The 22,639-nt window shown below is 39.3% G+C and overlaps 1 protein-coding gene across 1 annotated transcript in view; it reads right to left on the bottom strand.

The window, feature by feature from the left end:
- Positions 1–22,639, bottom strand: part of LOC124605526 (O-phosphoseryl-tRNA(Sec) selenium transferase) — a 68,161-nt gene that overhangs the window by 41,227 nt on the left and 4,295 nt on the right. Inside the window, exons 3-4 of the mRNA XM_047137270.1 lie at positions 20,261–20,390; positions 6,647–6,790 (exon numbers count right to left, since the gene is read on the bottom strand). Of these exons, the coding sequence (XP_046993226.1) occupies positions 6,647–6,790; positions 20,261–20,390 (274 nt within the window). The remainder of the gene's footprint in view (positions 1–6,646; positions 6,791–20,260; positions 20,391–22,639) is intronic.

The following is a 22,639-nucleotide window of genomic DNA, read 5'->3' as shown; positions in this document are numbered from 1 at the left end:
GGCAGGGCATCTAACTCAAGGATAGTCTTGTCAGTGGCATTATGGACTGCTACATCCCTTATCGTTATGTGAACTGCAGGCTTTTTCTTTTTTAGGTAAAACTGCCTATTACCACCAGTTCATTCTCAGGATGTCCACCAAAGTGCACCCACTGCATCTCCTTCTCTGAAACGGTGCTCCCTTTGTCTGGTCTTCAGTGTGCAGCCAGGCCTTCACCACACTAAAGGAATGGCTCTGCTCAGCAACGTGTCTACCTATCTTTGATCCCAACAAACCATTGGTTTGTGAATGCCTCACAGCATGGCATTGAGATGGTCCTCATCCATCAGAATGCAGACACCACGGAGCAGCCACCGGTGTTTGCATCCAAAGCTCTCAGTCCAACACGGGTCCAGTACTCTCAAATCAACAAGGAGGCTCTGGCCATTGTGTATACAATCATCAATTTTTTTGTATGGCACCAAATTCCAACTTGCTATGCACCACAAGCCCTTAATCTCATTATTTAGTCTGTCTGCTCATATCCCCAAGAAGGCAGCTCACAGGTTGAAGAGGTGGGCCTTGTTCCTCTCCTAGTACAAGTGTGACATTCATTTTCACCCTACATGGTGCCATGCCAACATGGATGCCGTATCCTTGCACAGTTGGCTCAGACCCCAACAATAGCGAGGAGCTCTTGTGTTTTCTTTTGCATGTCTCCTCTCACCAAGCAGTAAAAGATTTTCCAATCACTGGTGCTGGAGTCACCAAGGCAACAGTGGCTGACCCATTCCTCAGGCAGGTAATCCCTCTCATCCAGCAAGGTTGGTATTCATCATCCATGGCACTTATCAGACCCGCTTCACAACTATTCGGTCTTGCACCATCGTCTCTCGGTCTCAGATGGGGTCTTCCTCATCTCCACGAACAACATAGTTCCCCGGGTAGTCATTCCCGGGAGTTTGCAGTGGAAAGTTTTACAGCTTTTATGTATGAGGCACCGGGGTGGTTCCCGTATTAAAAACCTTGGCTTGCAGATGGGTTTACTTGATCAGCATTGACAGAGAACTGGAACACTTTGTTGTTGCGCATCCTCCGTGTGCTAGTCAAAAAGACAGCTTGCAGGTCATCGTTTCTCCATGGTCTACAGCAGCTCAGCCCTAGGGATGCATTCATGTTGATTTTGTGGGTCCATTTCTGAACATGTTGTGGCTAACTGTCACTGACACATTTTTGCATTTTACATAAGTGATCTGGTGCAACGTTTTTTAAAGTGTAGGTTAGTACCATAACATACTTCTGATTTGTGGATGCACTCTATATTTCTGTCCAAAAAGCAGCTATTAAGTGTAAAGGAATAGCAGCATTTTTTCCCTCTAAGTCGTCTTCCCATTGTTTACTAAGTATTTAAATTTAGACTGTGCAAACACACACACACACACACACACACACACACGCTAGTGTGCAATACTTTGCATGATGCGTCACTGGCAAGTAAACTTGGACCATGCATGGAAAGAACTGCTACAATATAGCACAAAAGGTAACTGAAAGAAATATGCAGTGTTTTCTCACCTCTCAACTAAGAACAGTAAGTAAGGCATCCAGGAACATTGTTGAACATGATCATTTTGGTGGTCTAGCTGTTATGCTGTGAGGAGGCATAATGTTGCATGGGCACCCTGACCTACAAACCTTTGAACATGGTACACTCACTGGATAATGTTATTGCGACGCTGTGCTCCTTCCTCATCTTTTCAGGGCTGCATTCGACCTAGTTCGTTTTTATCAATGGCAATGCACGGCCACATCAAACTGCACAGGTGGAGGAGTTTTTAAAACAAGAGGATATTCAGTGGCTGGACTGACTTGCCTGTTCCCCCAATTTAAATCTCATCAGGCATGAGTGGGATGCATTGGAGTCATGTATGGCAACATTTCCGAATGCATCAACGACCATCCAGCAATGGTGAACTGCACTGGAGGATGAATGGTACACCTCACCACAAGAACTCCTTACCAACCTTGTGCCCTGCATGGGAGCACATTGCAGAGCAAGCACTGCCCTATTAAGCACCATGTCCCACCTTTTGTAATATCCAGGGGATCATTGCAAATAGCAGTGACTTCAGTGTAATTATTGTGCTTATATATAAGTGTCGTTTCTGTTCATCTAATTGCGTATTTCTTTCAGTTACCTTCTGTACAATACTGCAGCAGTTCTTTTTATGTAAGATCCAAGTTTCATCGAGCTACATTACCTGGCAACACCACACCATGCGAAAGTTCCTCTCATCCTTAAGTTTCGCATACCAGTTTAACATAATGTAGCATAGTGCTATTTTTTCTGTTAATATAGTATACAGAAATAATTTTTAACTGCTGAATCTATTTCTGTTAATGTGTATCTCAATTTGTCCCACATGGTTATCTTTTATAATGGGATCTTTGGAATGTGATGGATAGATGAACTAATTAATTAATAAAACTAGCACTGCATAATGAATTGAACCAAATGTTGACGCTTCAGTTTTGTCTCATTATTCTGGAAAGTAACTCAGATTATCTGAGCAATACTGCAATTTGAATAGCAAAGAAATTCCTTTGATGGATTATTCATGACATTGGTCATTTAAATATTCAGGACAACCAATGTTTGATACTTGCTGACTTTGATGCATTACGTAATGACATTGTGGTGTGTATTTTTGGTGTAGTATTTTAAGGTTGGTGTAGAAGAAGAGGGCTTCTATAACAGGTGCGATGCTTGAGGCAGCATTCTCTGATGAAAAATTTCAATTTCAGAAAAAAATGTGAGGAATGCTGCTATTTGTAGAAGGCCATTTATTGAGTTGAGGTGTAATGGATCTAACTGTCAAATATATGAGTTGTATCTTGGTGCGAACCATGGTTGATATGCTGAGCACCATAAGTTACTCCAGAAGTATGTTGTATTGGTGGAGAGTCATCATTGTAGCAAGGAAATGAAACTGGTAACGGTTGTCCCTTCCTGAAAATGCTACACTTTTATATGGTGCTGTGGGAAGACAACTTGTCAAGATTTATTCAGTGCGAAACCTGGTTTGAAAAATTTAGACTGGCAATCAGAAACATATTTTTCTTGGTTTCTTAGTTTTTGTAGCATCTGTGCGTGTATGTGTGTGTGTGTGTGTGTGTGTGTGTGTGTGTGTGTGTGTGTGTGTGTGTGTGTGTGTTGATGAAGGCCTTACTGGCTGAAAGCATATTTGTGACAGTCTTCTTCTTGTGCCTATCTGCGACTCAGCATCTCCGCTATATGGTGAGTAGCAATTTTCCTTTTCACAAACTTATGAGTCTACTTTGGAAAAAGTGAAGTATGGAAAAGGGAAGAAAGTTGTGAGTACTGGGATGTGTAGAACTGTTGCATCAGAGGATTATGGTTCCAATGATATTTTCAGAGTATTTGAGGAGAGAATGAAGACTGTGCTTTGTGGGGTTAACAGCAGAGTTGAATTTTTTTGCTTTTTACAGGGATTTGGGGAAAAGGGTTATAATCAACTTTAAATGATAGACTGGAATTTGGAAATGAGACTGCATCGCATACTAATACAACAGAGTGGCTGGGGGGGGGGGGGTTGCTGTGGGGGGAGGGATGTGATGGGGAGAGGGTTTGGAGTGAGGGTAGCGAGCATCCATTAAACCCATTTTCGAGAGGAGGGGAAGAAGGTGATCTACCTTTTAGGATCACTTAGATGGGTACTGCTGGCAGAAGAGTTTGCTTGATAATTATTGAGCTTTTCAGTGTTTTTCTTTTTTAACTTATGGAAATGATGCACGAACTAAAGGAAGTTGGCTGAATTATGGGAGGGGTGTGGGAACGGGAAGGATTGGTTTGGGTCTGTAATTTCAGCTTGAGATTTGGGTGCTGATATGGTGGTACAAATTCTTTGTATTGCTGATACAAAGGGGACAGGTATTGGAGGAATACAAAACCCTGGATGGGAAGTTTTATGTCTGTTTCTTTTGGTTTATTCCAAAAAAGATGTTTCTATATGTTTTACTTAAATTTAATTTGTTTAGAGTTTATTGTATGAACATGGCTATTGGTGGTTGTGGTGGACAGGTTGTTTGGAAGAAAACGTGTATGGTAATTTTTTTATTATACTGTTTCTACTTTTTCGATGTTTGATTTGTTTGCTGAATGGTGTTTTATTTTATGGTTTCTTTGTATTTTTCTAGTCTAAATTTTTTGTGTAATGGTGTTTTTAAGTAACTATGTTCTCAAAATCTATGTATTTCATTCCTTATTTCCTTTAAGAATGTAGTGATGTATGTATAGTGTATGACACGTACATCAGTTTTGCTGTACACAATGACACCATAAGCACATTCCTATAGGTGTGTTATTTGTTTAACTCAATTTCCAAATGCATTTGCAAAGGAAGATACAGAAATAATGATGCAGTTTAATTTTCGCACTGCTGTAGTGATAAATGAGACAGGTATTAGTGTCAGTTGCATGGAGAAACAGCTGATCCCATCAAAATTAAATGAGGCTCTAGGGCCTGATGAAATCTTCCCCTGATTCTATACAAAGTTTTTCAGTGGAGTTAGCTCCTATTTTATTCTTAATATAATGCAGATCCCTCAAACAAAAGACTTGGGACCAAGGGTTAGAATAAAGCACAGGTCACACAAAGCTACAAGAAGGCTAACAGAAGTGATCCACAAAATTACTGTCCAATCTCACTCACAACCATCGGCTGTTGAATCTTAGAACATATTCTGAGTACAAAGACAATGAGATACCTCAAACAGAGTGACCTATATGCCAACCAACACAGATTCTGAAAATATCAGTTATGCAAAACCCAACTTGCACTTTTGTCACACAACATACGGCAGGCCATGGGTCAGGGTAATAAGATGGGTGCAGTACTTTTGGCTTTCAATAATCCTTTGACTCAGTACCATGCTATGTTTATTAACAAAAGTACAATCATATGTGGTATCAAACAAAATTTTTGACCGGATTGGTGGGGAGGATGCAGCAAGTTATCCTGGGTGAAAAGAAGTATATAGGAACATTTGCTATTCAAGTTGTACATTAATGACCATTAATCTCAGACTTTTTGCAGATGGTGTAGTCATTTATAATTAAATAGTGTCTGAAAAAAAGCTCCACAATTATCTTGACAACCCAGGTAAAAGTTCGATGTGGTGTAGAGATGGTATTTGCTTTAAATTTTCAGAAACGTAAATTGCACACTTCACAAAATCCAGAAAAGTAGTACCCAATGATTATAATATCAGTGAGTCACAACTGGGACCAGTCAGCCTAAACAAATACATGAGTATAGAAATTTGTAAGAATATGACAGGCTCAGTTGCAGGTAAAGCTGGAGGCAGAATTTGGTTCAGTGACATGTTGCTGGGAAAAGACGGTCACTGTACAAAGGATGCTTCTTGCAAAACACCTGTGGATCCTACCTTACAATACTGCTCAGGTGTGTGGAACCCATATGAAATAGGACTACAAAGGGGATATTTAACATATACAAAGAAGGGCACCACAAATAGTAACAGGTTTGTCTCGCTCATGGGGAGCATCATAAGAATGGCGAAAAATCTAAACTGGCAGACAATTTATAACAGAAGTAAATTATCCTCCAAAAACCTTCTGACAAAGTTTCAAAAATGAATACTAACTGAAGAATGTAGAAATATATTTCAGCCCTCAACATAGCACTCTGTAGCAATTGTCAATACAAGACTAAGCTAATTACAATGTGCACAGAGACATTTAAACAGTCATTCTTCCTACACTCCATGTGTGAATGGAGTACAAGAAACCCCAAAGTGGTACCCTTTACCTTGCACTTCACAGTGATTTACAGAGTATGTATATAAACGTTTGTGAATACTGTTTATTCACAGCTCGTGAGTTCTGCATAACTGAGTTTATCCTGATTGTCAACATCATCACAGAAAGAAATAAAGCTAAGATTCAACAAGGATGAGAATGGAAATTGGTCATTTTCTAAAAAAGAAAGAACCAATCCTGGCAGTCACCTGATATGCTTTTTTATAACTGAAGCATATAATGCATGCAAAAATCCAGGAAATGTTTTTATCCAGCAGTGAATATCAAATGGATGGTGATGGTGGTGACAACTTCCTAATATGAGTACAGTACCTTAACCATTTCCACCTTAATCAGTTCTGTTGACAGACATTATACTGACATAAAGGAGAATAGTAGCCATTTATTAAAGGTTCTCTTAGTTTATATTGCACAAGACTGATCTGAAATAACAGGTACAAAAAAATTATTTGCACTGTGCAAAAGAGGTTGGACATAACATCATCGTTAACAAGCAGAGAAACCGTTATCACAGATAAAAGATTAAGACTGAAATTTTTCAGTTTGTATTTCTTATATTAAACAAAAATTGCAATCTTAGAGACCAACATGTTTAAACATAAAAGGGAACTTTCAAAAATCTGTCATACACTCAAAACAAACACGAGTGATTACTTCTTGTACATTATGACAATCACAATACAAAATCATGTAACAGCAAATAATTAAGCTTTAACAAATAAAATAAAATAAGAGCTGTCACTTAAAAGAAACATTATGCAGATGTTTAAAAGGAAAACTTCATTCTTCAGCAGATAATATTACCCATATAACGGATCACATCCAGGACAAGAGAATTTGTGAGCTTGTTCATGAGACTGGAACCAGCAGCTTTTGGCTGTACTTCCCCCAGGTCCCCAGAACGCCCAATGCCATGACCCAGTCGATAATGTCTTCTTGCCACAAGTGCTGAAAGAAATCAAGTACTGAATATGAACATCTGCAGTGTGTAAACTTAGCATACTACACTTCAACAATAATATGACATATAGCAACAGCATAAACCATAAATGAGGTTTCCCTGTTACATACATTCATTCATCAGTTTCATTCAGTTTGCTAATTTGATGTAACACAAATGAATGATGAAAATGAATGAGCAGAGGGGAACAATGTTTTGAAATTGAGACTGTCTAAATCAAAAGCTCATTATACTTGAAATCTGAAACTCTCACCAATAAGTGTCCATATCATCTATATTATTACCTGCATATTCCCATCCAAAAGTCACGAAAAACAACAGGAAATGATGGTACCACACCCAACAAAAAAAAAAAAACATTCATCTAAAGAAATATGTTAGATGAAGAAAATTCATCCAAATAGCTACTTCATGTTTGTAAACATCAGGTTCCAATACACTTCTTTACCCTATGAAGTTTGTTCTTCTCTTCCTACTGTCAAATTTAAGTGACTTCTACATCTACATCCATACTGTGCAAGCCACCTGACGGTGTGTGGCAGAGGGTACCTTGAGTACCTCTACCGGTTCTCCCTTCTATTCCAGTCTCTTATTGTTCGTGGAAAGGATTGTCGGTATGCCTCTGTGTGAGCTCTAATCTCTCTGATTTTATCCTCATGGTCTCTTCGCGAGATATACGTAGGAGGGAGCAATATACTGCTTGACCCCTCGGTGAAGGTATGTTCTCGAAACTTCAACAAAAGCCCGTACCGAGCTACTGAGCGTCTCTCCTGCAGAGTCTTCCACTGGAGTTTATCTATCATCTCCGTAACGCTTTCATGATTACTAAATGATCCTGTAACGAAGCGCGCTGCTCTCCGTTGGATCTTCTCTATCTCTTCTATCAACCCTATCTGGTACGGATCCCACACTGCTGAGCAGTATTCAAGCAGTGGGCGAACAAGCATACTGTAACCTACTTCCTTTGTTATCGGATTGCATCTCCTTAGGATTCTTCCAATGAATCTCAGTCTGGCATCTGCTTTACCGACGATCAACTTTATATGATCATTCCATTTTAAATCACTCCTAATGCCTACTCCCAGATAATTTATGGAATTAACTGCTTCCAGTTGCTGACCTGCTATTTTGTAGCTAAATGATAAGGGATCTTTCTTTCTATGTATTCGCAGCACATTACACTTGTCTACATTGAGATTCAATTGCCTTTCCCTGCACCATGCGTCAATTCGCTGCAGATCCTCCTGCATTTCAGTACAATTTTCCATTGTTACAACCTCTCGATATACCACAGCATCATCCCAAAAAGCCTCAGTGAACTTCCGATGTCATCCACAAGGTCATTTATGTATATTGTGAATAGCAACGGTTCTACGACACTCCCCTGCGGCACACCTGAAATCACTCTTATTTCGGAAGACTTCTCTCCTTTGAGAATGACATGCTGCGTTCTGTTATCTAGGAACTCTTCAATCCGATCATACAATTGGTCTGATAGTCCATATGCTCTTACTTTGTTCATTAAACGACTGTGGGGAACTGTATCGAATGCCTTGCGGAAGTAGAGAAATACGGCATCTACCTGTGAACCCGTGTCTATAGCCCTCTGAGTCTCGTGGACTAATAGCGCGAGCTGGGTTTCACACGACCGTCTTTTTCGAAACCCATGCTGATTCCTACAGAGTAGATTTATAGTCTCCAGAAAAGCCATTATACTCTAACATAATACGTGATCCAAAATTCTATAACTGATAGACATTAGAGATATAGGTCTATAGTTATGCATATCTGTTCGATGTCCCTTCTTGAAAACGGGGATGACCTGTGCCCTTTTCCAATCCTTTGGAACACTACGCTCTTCTAGAGACCTACGATACACCGCTGCAAGAAGGGGCGCAAGTTCCTTCGCGTACTCTGTGTAAAATCGAACTGGTATCCCATCAGGTCCAGTGGCCTTTCCTCTTTTGAGCGATTTTAATTGTTTCTCTATCCCACTGTCATCTATTTCGATATCTACCATTTTGTCATCTGTACGACAATCTAGAGAAGGAACTACAGTGCAGTCTTCCTCTGTGGAACAGCTTTGGAAAAAGACATTTAGTATTTCGGCCTTTAGTCCGTCATCCTCTGTTTCAGTACCATTTTGGTCACAGAGTGTCTGGACATTTTGTTTTGATGCACCTACCGCTTTGACATAAGACCAAAATTTCTTAGGATTTTCTGCCAAGTCAGTACATAGAACTTTACTTTCGAATTCATTGAACGCCTCTCGCATAGCCCTCCTCACACTACATTTCGCTTCGCGTAATTTTTGTTTGACTGCAAGGCTTTGGCTACATTTATGTTTGCTGTGAAGTTCCCTTTGCTTCCGCAGCAGTTTTCTAACTCGGTTGTTGTACCACGGTGGCTCTTTTACATCTCTTACGATCTTGCTTGGCACATACTCATCTAACGCATATTGTACGATGGTTTTGAACTTTGTCCACTGATCCTCAACACTATCTGTACTTGAGACAAAACTTTTGTGTTGAGCCATCAGGTACTCGGTAATCTGCTTTTTGTCACTTTTGCTAAACAGAAAAATCTTCCTACCTTTTTTAATATTTCTATTTACGGCTGAAATCATCGATGCCGTAACCACTTTATGATCGCTGATTCCCTGTTCTGCGTTAACTGTTTCAAATAGTTCGGGTCTGTTTGTCACCAGAAGGTCTAATATGTTATCGCCACGAGTTGGTTCTCTGTTTAACTGCTCAAGGTAGTTTTCAGATAAAGCAATTAAAAATATTTCACTGGATTCTTTGTCCCTGCCGCCCGTTGTGAACGTTTGAGTCTCCCAGTCTACATCTGGCAAATTAAAACATCTGGCAAATTAAAATCTCCACCCAGAACTATAACATGGTGGGGAAATCTACTCTAAATATTTTCCAAATTATCCTTCAGGTGCTCAGCCACAACAGCTGCTCAGCCAGGGGGCCTATAGAGACATCCAATTACCATGTCTGAGCCTGCTTTAACCGTGACCTTCACCCAAATTATTTCACATTTCGGATCTCCGTCAATTTCCTTCGATACTATTGTACTTCTTATCGCTATAAACACTCCTCTCCCTTCACTGTCCAGCCTGTCTCTGCGGTATACATTCCAATCTGAGTTTAGGATTTCATTACTGTTTACATCTAGTTTCAGCCAACTTTCTGTCCCTAGTGAAATTAATTTCCACTATGATTGCAAGTACTTTCCTAAAAGTCTGTGGAATGTAATTTGATGAGTACGGAGAGAAACAGCACTGACACACATTTAACACACATGAAAATGTGAGAAATTCCATGAGTGTATCAAAAATTAGTGAAGAACATAACATTGCCACAAGCAGAAGAAAAAACATAGGAATACAGATGCAGTAATTCTGTGGTTCCTTACATCACAACATTACATTAGATAACATGTATTGCATAGAAGACAGAAACACATTTCACACAATTAGAAAATTGTGCAGAAGGATAGCACCTGTAACCACTATGTGCATTTTTAGTTGTTCCTATTTTCCATACACCACAAGTTACATATAATTTACAAATACAAGATAAACACGTACAAAAAGCTAATAGTACTAACTGGTCTAATATATTTACATATAGTTTGTACGTAACTCTTACTGTATTTGCTGAAAGACATTGACTTGAAACAGTAGAATAATCTCGTTAGTCCCAACTTCTGTTTTGCTCTTCAATTCATTAATGTATGTGTCTTCTTCACATCCCACTTTCATTTCTTTCACAGTTACAACAAACATTTCTTAATGACATTTATACTGAAATACAGCTTCTGATGCTGTGTAGTGGAGTATAATTTTATCAACCTACACAAAATAAGAGAGGAATGGGAAAGGACATCAGCTATACACTTTTCAAAGTGTGAATTTGAATGCGGGTCAACCTTATCACCACTGTGCCAAGTGCTCAGTCCTGACAAACAACCTTTCCATGATGCACATACAGCACCATTCACTTGTTTGTTAAAGCTAATGAGCACTATTATGAAGGAGAATCTTTATTAAGCCATTCCTCATCTTCACAATCATGTAGTTTACATCTCTGTGAGCAAATGGAATCCACAATCTAATCTAATCTAATCTATGCATCCACTGGCCACCCAATTTTCCAGCATCTCTACCAAAAGTATTAATATGTTTAAACGAAGAGGCACATGGGAAAGAACATATCCTTTAATTACAACTTCGCAACAATGGCCTGTTATAGAAGCTACATATGTAAGTAACATCAAATGAGGAAGTTCTGATTCCACAGTCATCTGAAAGGAGGAATACAGTCCGCATTTCACGTATTTCTTTACAAAAAGAAAAAGATACATTTTTAAGTTAATTCAAAAACAACTTAGTAAGTAATTAATGCTATTAAAAAAACACTACTGCCAATTGGATTCTGTTTGTCACCTTAATTCATCACATTTGGAAACTTACATACTCTGAAAACAAATCAGAAAATACCTCTTATGGCCCCATAATATGACAAGTAGTTGGTTCCCTAATTCCATTTAATTTGTCTCTATTGTGCAATATTTCTGCCTGAAGTAGAGGATCTCATTTCATTTCAGTACATCAGTGCAATTGTTATTCTATTCCTTTCTATTTTACAACAAGGCAAACAAATTATGAGCAACAGCCACAGAAAAAATTATTTCAACTGCTCTACTCTTGGCAGGATTGCCTATTTTCCAGGCCTTTCCAATAATAATGTTTGCACATTCACTGACCTGTCACACTTTCTGCACATCATCTGTCAGGATATCTTTGTGTTTACAGCTCAGCTGTTCTCTTCACATGCCTTCTGCATTCTCCACAAACAAGTAAAGTATCTAGTTTGTCTTGGTTCTTGAAACAAATTTAATTTTTAAAACTAATCAGCACTTTAACAATGCAGAATGTATGCTACATTTCCTCTGTGCCCATTTTATATCAGTAATGCAGTGGTCCAACTCACTGTTTGTTCCTTATCTCATGTGACAAGTTTCATTATTTGGATACGAAATAATGAACTTCTACATAAGACAGCAATTAGTTTCATGTTCCAAACAGATAAATCTTAAGTTCTAAATATTATCATTTCTTCAAAACTACCAATCAGATTTTGAACAGTGAAATGTCTTTTAGAGCTACGATACTAGCAGCAAAAATTATAGTAATTTCATTTGAAAATGTGAGGTTGATACTAATAAACCTGTAGTTAATATAGTTATGGAAAGGAAGTATAAGTCATTTCGTGAGACAGTCTCACAATTGTTATGGGTGAACACAAAATTATGAAATATTTAGATGAACAGTTTAGCTGAATCACCCTGCATTTGGGCCAACTTTCCATTTAGCCACCTGTAACTTTCAACAAGATGTGCAAAATCTAAATGAGACAACAAAGATTGTGTTGCTGTAAAATAGTGATATCCATACGAGTTCACTTTGAGTAGCTGTAATAAAAAGAGGTTTATACTAACAAAGTGTATTCGAAAATATAATGAGAATTTTGTAGTTTAGTGTGTTATGGTTTCCAATTTGTTGTGTAGGTAAATGTGTCAGAAAATTATCTGTACAGTGTTAGTCATATCAGATATTTAGTTTGTAGTCAACTGTAAAAAAGGTGTTTTGCTAGCATCAGAGATTGCTTACTTTGTATAAAAATTGATCAGAAAGCCCCCTATTACATTCATTATAAAAACAGAATAAAGTGCAGTACAGTTTTAGAAATGACAGTATTGTGAAAAGGATAAATTGCTACTCACCACATGGCAGAGATGCTGAATTTTAGATAGGCACAACAAACAGACTGTCAAACATGTAAGTTTTACAGCCAAAAAGGCCTTCATCAGAATTAGACAAAACACACACACACACACACACACACACACACACACACACACACACACACGCAGGTAACACAAGTCATACACACATCACCACAGTGTCTGGCTGCCTATGTCAGATTGTGAGCAGCAGCGTGTGACGGGAGAAGCACTCTAGATGGTGGGACTAAGAAGGGGGCTGGGGTGGGAAGCAAGAGGAATAGCTGTGTAGGGATGGGAGATGGAAAAGTGCTGCATACAGGGACAAGACGCAGAGAGAATAGGGCAGCCAGGTGCAGCCAGGAGGTTAGATGGAGGGCAGGGTTGGGGGTGACGGCAGCAGAAAAGGAGAGAGGTAAAAAGATTGTGGATGTGTTGGTAGAACACAGGGGTGTGTAGTGTTGGAGTGGGAACAGGGAAGAGGATAAGTTGATGTAGGACAATAACTAACGAAGGTTGAGGACAGGAGGGTTACAGTAACTTAGCATATAATACAGGAAGAATTCCCACCTGTGCATTTCAGAAAAGCTGGAGTTGATGCGAGGGATCCACATGACACAGGTTTTGAAGCAGTCACTGAAATGAATAACATTGTGGTGGGCAGTGTGCTCAGCAACTGGGTGGTTCAGCTGTTTCTTGGCATCAGTTTGTCAGTGGCCATTCGTGCAGACGGACAGCTTGGTGGTTGTCATGTCAACATAGAATGAAGCACAGTGGTTGCAGTTTAGCTTGTAGCTCACATGACTGGTTTTACAGGTAGCCCTGCCTTACAGGATAAATGACACTTGTGACCAGACTGGAGTAGGTGGTGATGGTAGGATATGAGAGACGAGCCTTGCATCTAGGTCTATTGCATGAATACGAGCCATGAGGCAATAGGTTGGGGGCGGGGGTTGTGTAGGGATGGACGAGGTTATTGTGTAGGTTTGGTGAGTGGTAGAACACCACTGTGGGAGGTGTGGGAAGAATAGTGGGTAGGACATTTCTCACTTCGGTGCATAATGAGAGTTATATGAAACCCTAGTGGCGAATATGATTCAGTTGCTCCAGTCCTGGGTGGTACTGAGTCATGGGGCGAATGCTCCTCTGTAGCTGGATGGTGGAACTTTTGGAGGTGAGGGTGATGAGAAAGAAGGCATGGGAGACTGTTTCTGTTCAGGGTTGGTAATTATAGTCTGTGAAGGCCTCAGTGAGACCCTTGTTATATTTTGAGACATACTGCTTGTCACTACACATGCAAAAGCCACAAGTGTTTAGGCTTTATGGAAGGGACTTCTTGGTATGGAATGGGTGGCAGCTGTCAAAGTGAAGATATTGCTGTAAGTTGGTAGGCTAGTATGGACAAAGGTACTGATGTACCCATCTCTAAGATGGGAACAACGTTCAGGAAGGTGGCTTGTTGGTTTGAGGACCAGGTGAAGTGAATAGGAAAGGAGGTGTTCAGGTTTTCAAGGAATGTGAATAGAGTGTCCTTATCCTGGATCCAGATCACAAAGACATCATCAATGAATCTGAACCAGGTGAGGGATTTGGATGTCTGGGTGATTAGAAAGGATTCCTTTAGATAGCCCACAAATAGTGTGGCTTAGGTTAGTGCCATGCGGGAACTTGTGACTCAGTACCACACAAACTGGAACAACTGAATCATATTTCCCAACACGGTTAAAACCACCTCTTGTTCTGTAATGAAATGAGGAGAGTCCAACCGACTATCCTTCCCAACCTTCCCACAGTGGTATTCCATCGCCCACCAAACCGACACAATATCCTCATCCATCCCTACACAACCCATGCTCCCAAACCCTTGCCTCATGGCTCATATCCCCGTAACAGACCTAGATGCAAGACTTATCCCATACATCCTTCCACCACCACCTACACCAGTCCCGTCACAAGCATCACCTATCCCATCAGAGGCAGGGCTGTCTGTGAAACCAGTCATGTGATTCACAAGATAAGTTGCAACCACTGTGCTGCATTCTATGTGGGCATGACAACTAGCAAGCTGTCTGTCTGCATGAATGGCCACCAACAGATTGAAGCCAAGAAACATCTGGACTACCCAGTTGCTGAGAATACCTCTCAATGTTCATTTTAATGATTACTAAGAATGCTTCCACAATGTTCATCATTTTAATGGTTGCTTCACAACCTGTACCGTCTGGATCCTTCCCACCAAAACCAGATTTTTCTGAAATGCACAGGTGGTAATTCTCCTTGCAATATATCCTACGTTCCCGTAAGCTTTCTGGCTTCAACCTTCATTTGTCATTGTCCTGTATCCACCTGTCCCCTTCCCTTTTCCCACTCCTGCACTAAAAAGCCCTCTGTTCCACCAACACACCCACACACACTTTACATCTCTCCTTTCCTGCTGACCCCCCCCCCCCCCCCCCACGCCATTCCCAACCCTGCCCTCCGTCTAACCTCCCGACTGCACCTAGCTGCCCTACCCTCTCTCCACCTTGCACCAGTATGCTCACACAACCAGCACTTTACTGTCTCCCACTCCTACACTGCTAATACTTACCCTCCCCACCCTTCCCCCCAGCACCCCACTACCCCCACCACCCACACTGCTACTCCCATCATGTGTTGCTGCTCGCAGTCTGACCTTGGCAGCCAGAGACTGTGGCCATTTGTGTGAGAGTTGCATTCATATGTATGTGTGTGTGTGTGTGTTGTTTAATTCTGATGAAGACCTATTTGGCCAAAAGCATAGTGTTTGACAGTCTTTTTACTGTACCTATCTGTGACTCAATGTTTCTGCTATATGGTGAGTCACAATCCATCCTACGGTTCACAATATTGTCATTAGCCCATCCTGAATTTTCCATTGTTTTGTTTTGCTTTGTTTTTATTGTCTAATGCAGTACTATACTCTGTGCCCATCTTCCATTCTCTTCTTGCCTGTGTTTCACTTGTCACCTCCAAAATCGCAATGCATGCTCTACCTATGAGCCACACTGTAACAAATCTTGTCCGTGCACAACAGATGGCTACAACACTGCTCTGACTGTTGATGTAGCATCTCTTGTCCCACATTACTCCCGCTGATATCAGTAATCCTAGACCTTCAAACTGGTCACACTCCCTGCCTCACTCTCAACGTATTTTCACATGTTATTCTTCATACCTTCCTGTGCCACGTGAACTTCTACTTCATCCCACCAACTCCTCCCCAACCCCCCATGCCTGCTCCTCTCTTATTCCAGTTTGCACATATTAGCTTCATGTAATCTAGCCACATCTGTTGACCCTCTTCTTTGCACTTATCTGACCAAGGACCTGCAATCCACATTACATCCTCTTTATTTGTTTTTTTCTTTGATTTCACTGTGTTTTCACATTAATTTCAGTTGTTTTTACCTTTTACTATAGGCCTTCTCCCTGTGGTTTCATCTTGTTTCCTCATCATTCATCTGTTTCTTCCCCCCACCCCGACTCCGTGATTTGTCCAATGTATTTTGGTATTTTTTGCAGGTATTTCTACATTTTTTTACATATTTTAATGAATTTTTATCCTCCACCATGGACCCTTGCCCCTTCCATCTGCATCAATACAGAAAAGATTCCGTATTTCTCGCCAGAACGAACTCCAAAATATTTTTCCTGTGTTGTTGCTAGGCTCATGGAATGCCCCCCAAATGGCCTTACCACCTAATTACCCATCATCAGTTACAACTCCTCCCTTCATGATAATTGCCACCTGTTCATATTCTGCCAGCCCTCAACCTTCACCAACATAGACTTGCAAAACCATGTCAATCAGGCCCAAACCATCTTGCAATACCTCCTCTCCATCCATAAAATTCTCCTGCTATGCAATCCCAAATTCCTGGATTCCATATCACACAATGAAACTACTGCCCTCCAGGAACGAGAGCAGCATGTACATCATCACCCTAAAAAAACTCTCCAACCTGTTCACTTCCTACTCCCGTCTTGGTCTACATTATCAACCATCTCTACAACAACCTCCAAACCTCCCCCACTTCCTCCACAGCTGACAAACCCCGCCTCGCAGACCTACTACATTTACCCTATCCTCAAAAACTCCCTCCCAACACCCCACAGAATCGAGAACCTAAGCAGACCGAACAAAAGTCATAAACCTTTTCTCCAAAACACTTATACCCACAGAAGTGTAAGTCCTTCTCTAAGGTCTCACCTTCTGCCCCACTGCCAAATTCAATCATACTGTATTGTGAAAGACCTATCTCCTTTTCTCTGAAAGCCTTTTTTTTTCTTTATTGTCCTTGGGGCTATTATTTCATAGCCAGTAAGGCATGTCAATAATTAACAACATAATTAACACCACAACCTGATTCCAAAAGAGCCAATAATTGCAGGATATAATGATCACACACTTCACAAAATAAAACATCCCAGAGTGACCAATTTTGGCAGAACATAGCATTAGTGCTTTGTTTTAAAAGCAGAATATTCAACAGACATCAACATCAAGATACAATTGATACTGCTGTTTAATTCGATGATTACAAATGACGGTAGCATCCTTCCACAAGATACAATCAAACATCACAACCAAGTTGATACTTACTGGTGCTTTTGTTCTTCTTTACCTCTGTGATTTCACTTACTAGTTTTTGCAAAACTAATGTACCCTAACAGAGTCTTTTACACTGATCATTCCACAGGCCAATTCTTAAAGGACTAATTAAATAAAATGCCTTATCATTTAAGGATACAGGGTACTTATAAATGGTGGAAAAATAGAAATTTTTTATGGCTTTATTAAATTCTACAGTCTTTCCTGATTACATTGATACATGCATTATAGGCTTTCAAATGAAAAATGACCTATATATACCAAGTTTTAAAGTTATGGTCATGTATGCTGCCACGCCCCCTTTATTTCTGTTACAGAAACCAGTATTATTTCGAAAAGAACTGTGAACCTTCTGTTTCCAGCATTTATACATATGATACATGGTATATGTTGGTAACAGTGCAGGTTTCTTGTGCCTGTAAATAATTACCTTTGCCAGTATTTACTTTTGTTTAGTTGAAGCAGTTTGTTCAGGTGTTACTGAATGTATGTTGCCCAAGTGCTACAAATATTTGTGGAAGTACAGATCCTTTAGTGTGCAAAAAATAAAAATTATTCCAAGCATCAAGGAATTCATTAAAGAAAATTCCATGGTAACCAGCTCACACACAAAGCAAGCCACACTGTTGAAAGTAACCTATGTATCAGTTCTTCAAAGAAGAAACTCCCACATGGCACATCTCCTGGTAATTCAAATTTTTGTGCTAACAACGATGCTGTTTGTAGTGGATTTGTTGTTGTTGATGTGGACATCTTATCTTCTTTGATAAAGAAAAGTGGCCAAATGTACACAGTGTGATTGTGTAGGTTGTCTGGAAATAACTGAACAACAAAGTATCAGGAGGGGTTTAGCGTCACAATTAGTTGTTATGTGTAGATCCTGCAATAAATCTACCTCGAAAATGACTTCAAACATTGTGCATAATTCATATGATGTGAATTTGAAGTTAGTGTATGCAATATCTGCAATAGGACAAGGAAAAAAGGCTGCTCAAACGTTTTGAGGTTTGATGGACTTCCCTCCTCCTCCATCTCCTCCTAGTAGCTTCAGCAAGTACATAAAAATACTTTTAGGTGCCTTGACAGTTGTGTCTAAAGCATCTATGAAACATGCAGTAGAAGAAACTAAAAATATTAGTGAAACCAGGGACACTGCTGTTGCACTTGGCGGGATATGGAGATGGGATATGGAAACATCAAGGAGATCATTCCTTTAATGGTGTTGTGAGTGCTACTTCTCTGGAGAATGGAAAATTTGTTGTTGTTGAGTGCTTATGTAAGTACTGCCACACCTGCTATGGTAGCACTGAAGGACATATTGAACATCAGTGTTCTAAGAATTATGATGGTTAAGAAGAGGTATGGAGTGTGATGGAGCTCTAAATATACTTCAGAGGTCGGTGCCCATTTATAACGTTAGATATACGAAGTACCTACGTGATGGGGACTCCAAATCTTTCAATAAAATTAACAAGTTCAATGTTTATGGTGATACCTTGGTAACAGAATTGGAGTGTTGAGGACATGTGCAAAAGAGGATGGGTGCTAGATTGAGGAAGCCACAAAGAGAAACAAAAGGAAAGTTGCTATCTAATGGAAAAGCTCTGACTGGCCGAGGCAGATTTACAGAAACCGAAATAGACACCCTTCTGAGTTATTATGGACTGGCCATTAGACAAACTGCACCTCTGAATGATGTTACAGCAATGATAAAAGCTGTATGGGCCACCTACTTTCGTAAGTTGTCCACAGATGACCACCCTGCTCACAGACTTTGCCCTAAAGGAGCAGATTCTTGATGCAGTTACCAAATAACACAGGAAAGTGGTCAAAGATGCTGTCATAAGCATTCTCTTCCTGAGCGTGTTACGAATGAAATAAAACCAAATTTTAGAGACCTGAGTAACAGTGTTTTGCTTAGTAAATGTCTTCATGGGGACACTCAGAATACAAATGAAAGTTTCAACCATTGCATATGCAAAATATCACCCAAAAATGTTTTTGTAGGACTAAATACAATTAAAGTTGGTTTACTAGATGCAGTGATATGTTTCAATGATGGAGTGATAGGAAGGTTGGAAGTCCTGAGAAATTTAGGCATAAAATGTCACTCTAATGTGGAAGATCAATTGCTTGCGTGTGACAGACAACGGGTGCATGAAGCTGAAAGCTTCGCTCTTGCTTCGCTCTTCCAGTTAGCAAAGAAGCAAGAAGTGCTAAAAGGAATGCCAAGAGGAAGCTTGGAGATGAAAAAATGCTGCAGGATGAAGATTATTCTTCAGGAATGTTCTGAGGCACAGTTTAATTGGACTCATATCTTCATTCACAATTTCCCACAAGTTGTATTTTTCAGAATTCAGGTACAAATATTTCCTAAAGTTTATAAAGCATTGCTCTAATTTTTTTCTGTAACTTGCAATAGTCCATACTCATGTAGTAGCCCTAAGCTTTACTGCAAAATCAACTAAATTATAGAAAAAATAACATTTTTATTAAGAAAAAAATTATGAATATTAAAATGTAAGATGTGATTTTTTTTGTCTTTGTAATATACGTAATAAGTGGAATTAAATAAGTCTAGTACCTCAGCCATTATGTCGTGCACATCTGGTAAGAATTTGGTCTCTTTCAAATGTGTTAACATTGGATTAAATGGTACCTCAAATTTGAGGAAGCATTTAGGGAAAAAAAAATTGCATCAATTTCTTTGTAATTTTTTTTAATAACCCTAATCAGGTTCGAAAATATTCAAAATACTTCTAATTTGTTTAGAAAGAGTGCTGTATTATCTGATATCAACAAAAAATCTGTAAAACCTATACATTATAAACATTGCCTGAAAGAAATAGGTGTTGATATTTACATAATACTGAGCCGGAAAAGTAGCCTGTATCCTTAACAGTATATTAAAAATCAGTTAAATGCTGTTTTAAAATACAAAGTGAATGCAAAAAAGTTAACACTCTCTGTACCAAAGACAGGAAAAAATCTTATTCTGTGTATTTGATATCTAAATCTGTGCAGTCACCTGAGGCAATTCTCGCTTCTCTCTCACCAATGCCACAGTTACCAGGGAAATTATTACTGTCCATCTGTGACAAATCAGTGAGAAACATCTCTATAGTGGTGTCATCCCATCCCTCTTCTGGCCATTTTCTCTGTAAGCAGAACACAAAAATCAATTTTCAGCAGTAGAGACAGAAGACCAAAACATTTTTCCACTACTGCTAGTATGTTGGTAATGCATTTCACATAAGCAATCGGAGGGCAATTTTAGGTATCAATGGGAGGTCACAGATCAATCAATATTATCAATGCTGAACATAAAGCAAAACCTGTGGTTGCGGTTAGGTTAGGACCTACAAGTTTAGCTTAATTTCATCAACCCAAAACAGGCCTTTTGTTATTCTGTCACTGGCAATATAAAACTAGATGTCAACACACCATCTTGCTTCCGAACACCCGGTGAGAGCCACCTATGTCTAATTTAGATTAAAATTATTTTGTGATTGTCATTTGGCCAGTCACTAGCCAACTTTAGTGTGTGTGTGTGTGTTTTTTTTTTAAAGAGCCACATGCTCAATGTGTTGCTCGTTTAGTTGCCACAAGTGAAGCCTCATCAAGCATGGCTGGCAGCATGTCCGAAACTTTGCCTTCCCACCCTCGCCCCTCCACCAGCTCAACCACTGTAATATGTCAATCAAATAGTTATTTTATTCAAGCCATAAACATGGTGGAATTTGTTCTCAGCACCACCACAGCATCTACCAATCATGCAGATTTTTATGAATTTAAATAGCAGGACTAAAAAAATTAGAGATAATGCGTCCACAGCATTATACCGCTAATTAAAAATATTATTTATATAGTATATAAATACTCAGTACATTAATACAAAGAAAAAAACATTAGTTTACAAAATTATTTTTCATATTTACTGAAAGATAGTAAGCATATCAGTTTACTGTGGAAATAGCACGAGACTGTGCAGGCAGAACTTCAGAATATAACTTACAAAAGTATAGTCCTGCCAGTAAAAGAGAAATACGGATTAGACATTAATCAAGGAAGATGAATTCTCTGCTAGTCACATGCTGAGTTAGATTCAAGTAAATTTTCATACGAACACTTGTTTTAATGAATACTACAGTTCTATTATTATTTGATGCAACAGCGACGACATCACCGAAATATTTATGCTACGCAGGGTGCGAGAAAGTTGACAACTGGTTTTTGTGGAGAAATGTTATCTGAATTGCTAATGACCTGCAAGAAAATATTTGTCATCACAAATGTAGTTTTCTTGAAAATAAAGATAGCATATAATTGCTGTGTCATCTCATCTTATTTTTAATTTGATAATAAACTACAGGAGATTATTGAAATTATGTTGGGGACTAAAAACCATTCACTTACGCATTCACAAAAGTTGTCACTCCTTCAGTTCGTACTGCAGAACGGAAATCATTCTACTAAAGAACTTCCTTATACCATAAAGTGATTTCATTATTGTAAATCAATGAATATTTGCTGCTCCTCTTATTTTTAATTTATTTATCTTTCCTTTCATCCTCCTTTCTCTATTTTGCCAATTTATTTAGGGTGAAGTGGGGTAAGTGTAACCATGGGGTTAGTGTAACCACGGCTTATGGTGCCTTAAAGAAGCTGTATTTTTACCTCTGACCTATCACACATGTTAATTTACTCCTTTCTTTGTTATATTTAACCATAAGTTGTCAAATCTGACATAAATTGGTAATTAATTTTTGGACTTGAATTGACGTCTACATTTTCACTCTGCGAGAGAGTGACATGCTCTGAATTTGGTGGTCTGTCATTTTCGCAGCTTTAAAGACAACTGCACAATTTTTTGGTTACAAACTAACTTTTGCATGATAATTTCAAATATGAGGTTCATTTTACTCTACTGATAAAGCTCTTGATATGCCAGGCATGGTTACACTTACCCCAACTTTTTCCCATGTGGGGCAAGTGTAACAAATCGGCTGGGGCAAGTGTAACCAGGGGGGGTTACACTTGCCCCAAACAAACTTACCGGAACAGATTTATTTAAGCCATAACCCTGTTTTTGCCATCAGACTAGATCAACTAAACTGACCTTCCTGTGTGTGAAATCTAATTGGGACCAAAAGTTAACTCATCACCAGAGACATCATCAAGGGGTGAAAATGAGCAAACGTGACTGTTCCAATCTCCTCACTGCTGTATGGAATGAAACACCACCTGAATTTGTGAAAAGTGGTTTTCAAAAAGCAGGAATATTCCCTTACAGTAGAGAAGTAATTGATAAAACTAAATATGATCCCGAGGCATATAAAAGATATGTAGCTCATACCAAATCTTTGGCAGAAACTAATCCATTGCCAGCTCTCGATAATGCAGCCAT

Source organism: Schistocerca americana, chromosome 3, assembly GCF_021461395.2.
Source record: "Schistocerca americana isolate TAMUIC-IGC-003095 chromosome 3, iqSchAmer2.1, whole genome shotgun sequence".
Lineage (NCBI taxonomy): Eukaryota > Metazoa > Arthropoda > Insecta > Orthoptera > Acrididae > Schistocerca > Schistocerca americana.
This window is presented reverse-complemented; position numbering and strand designations above follow the sequence as displayed.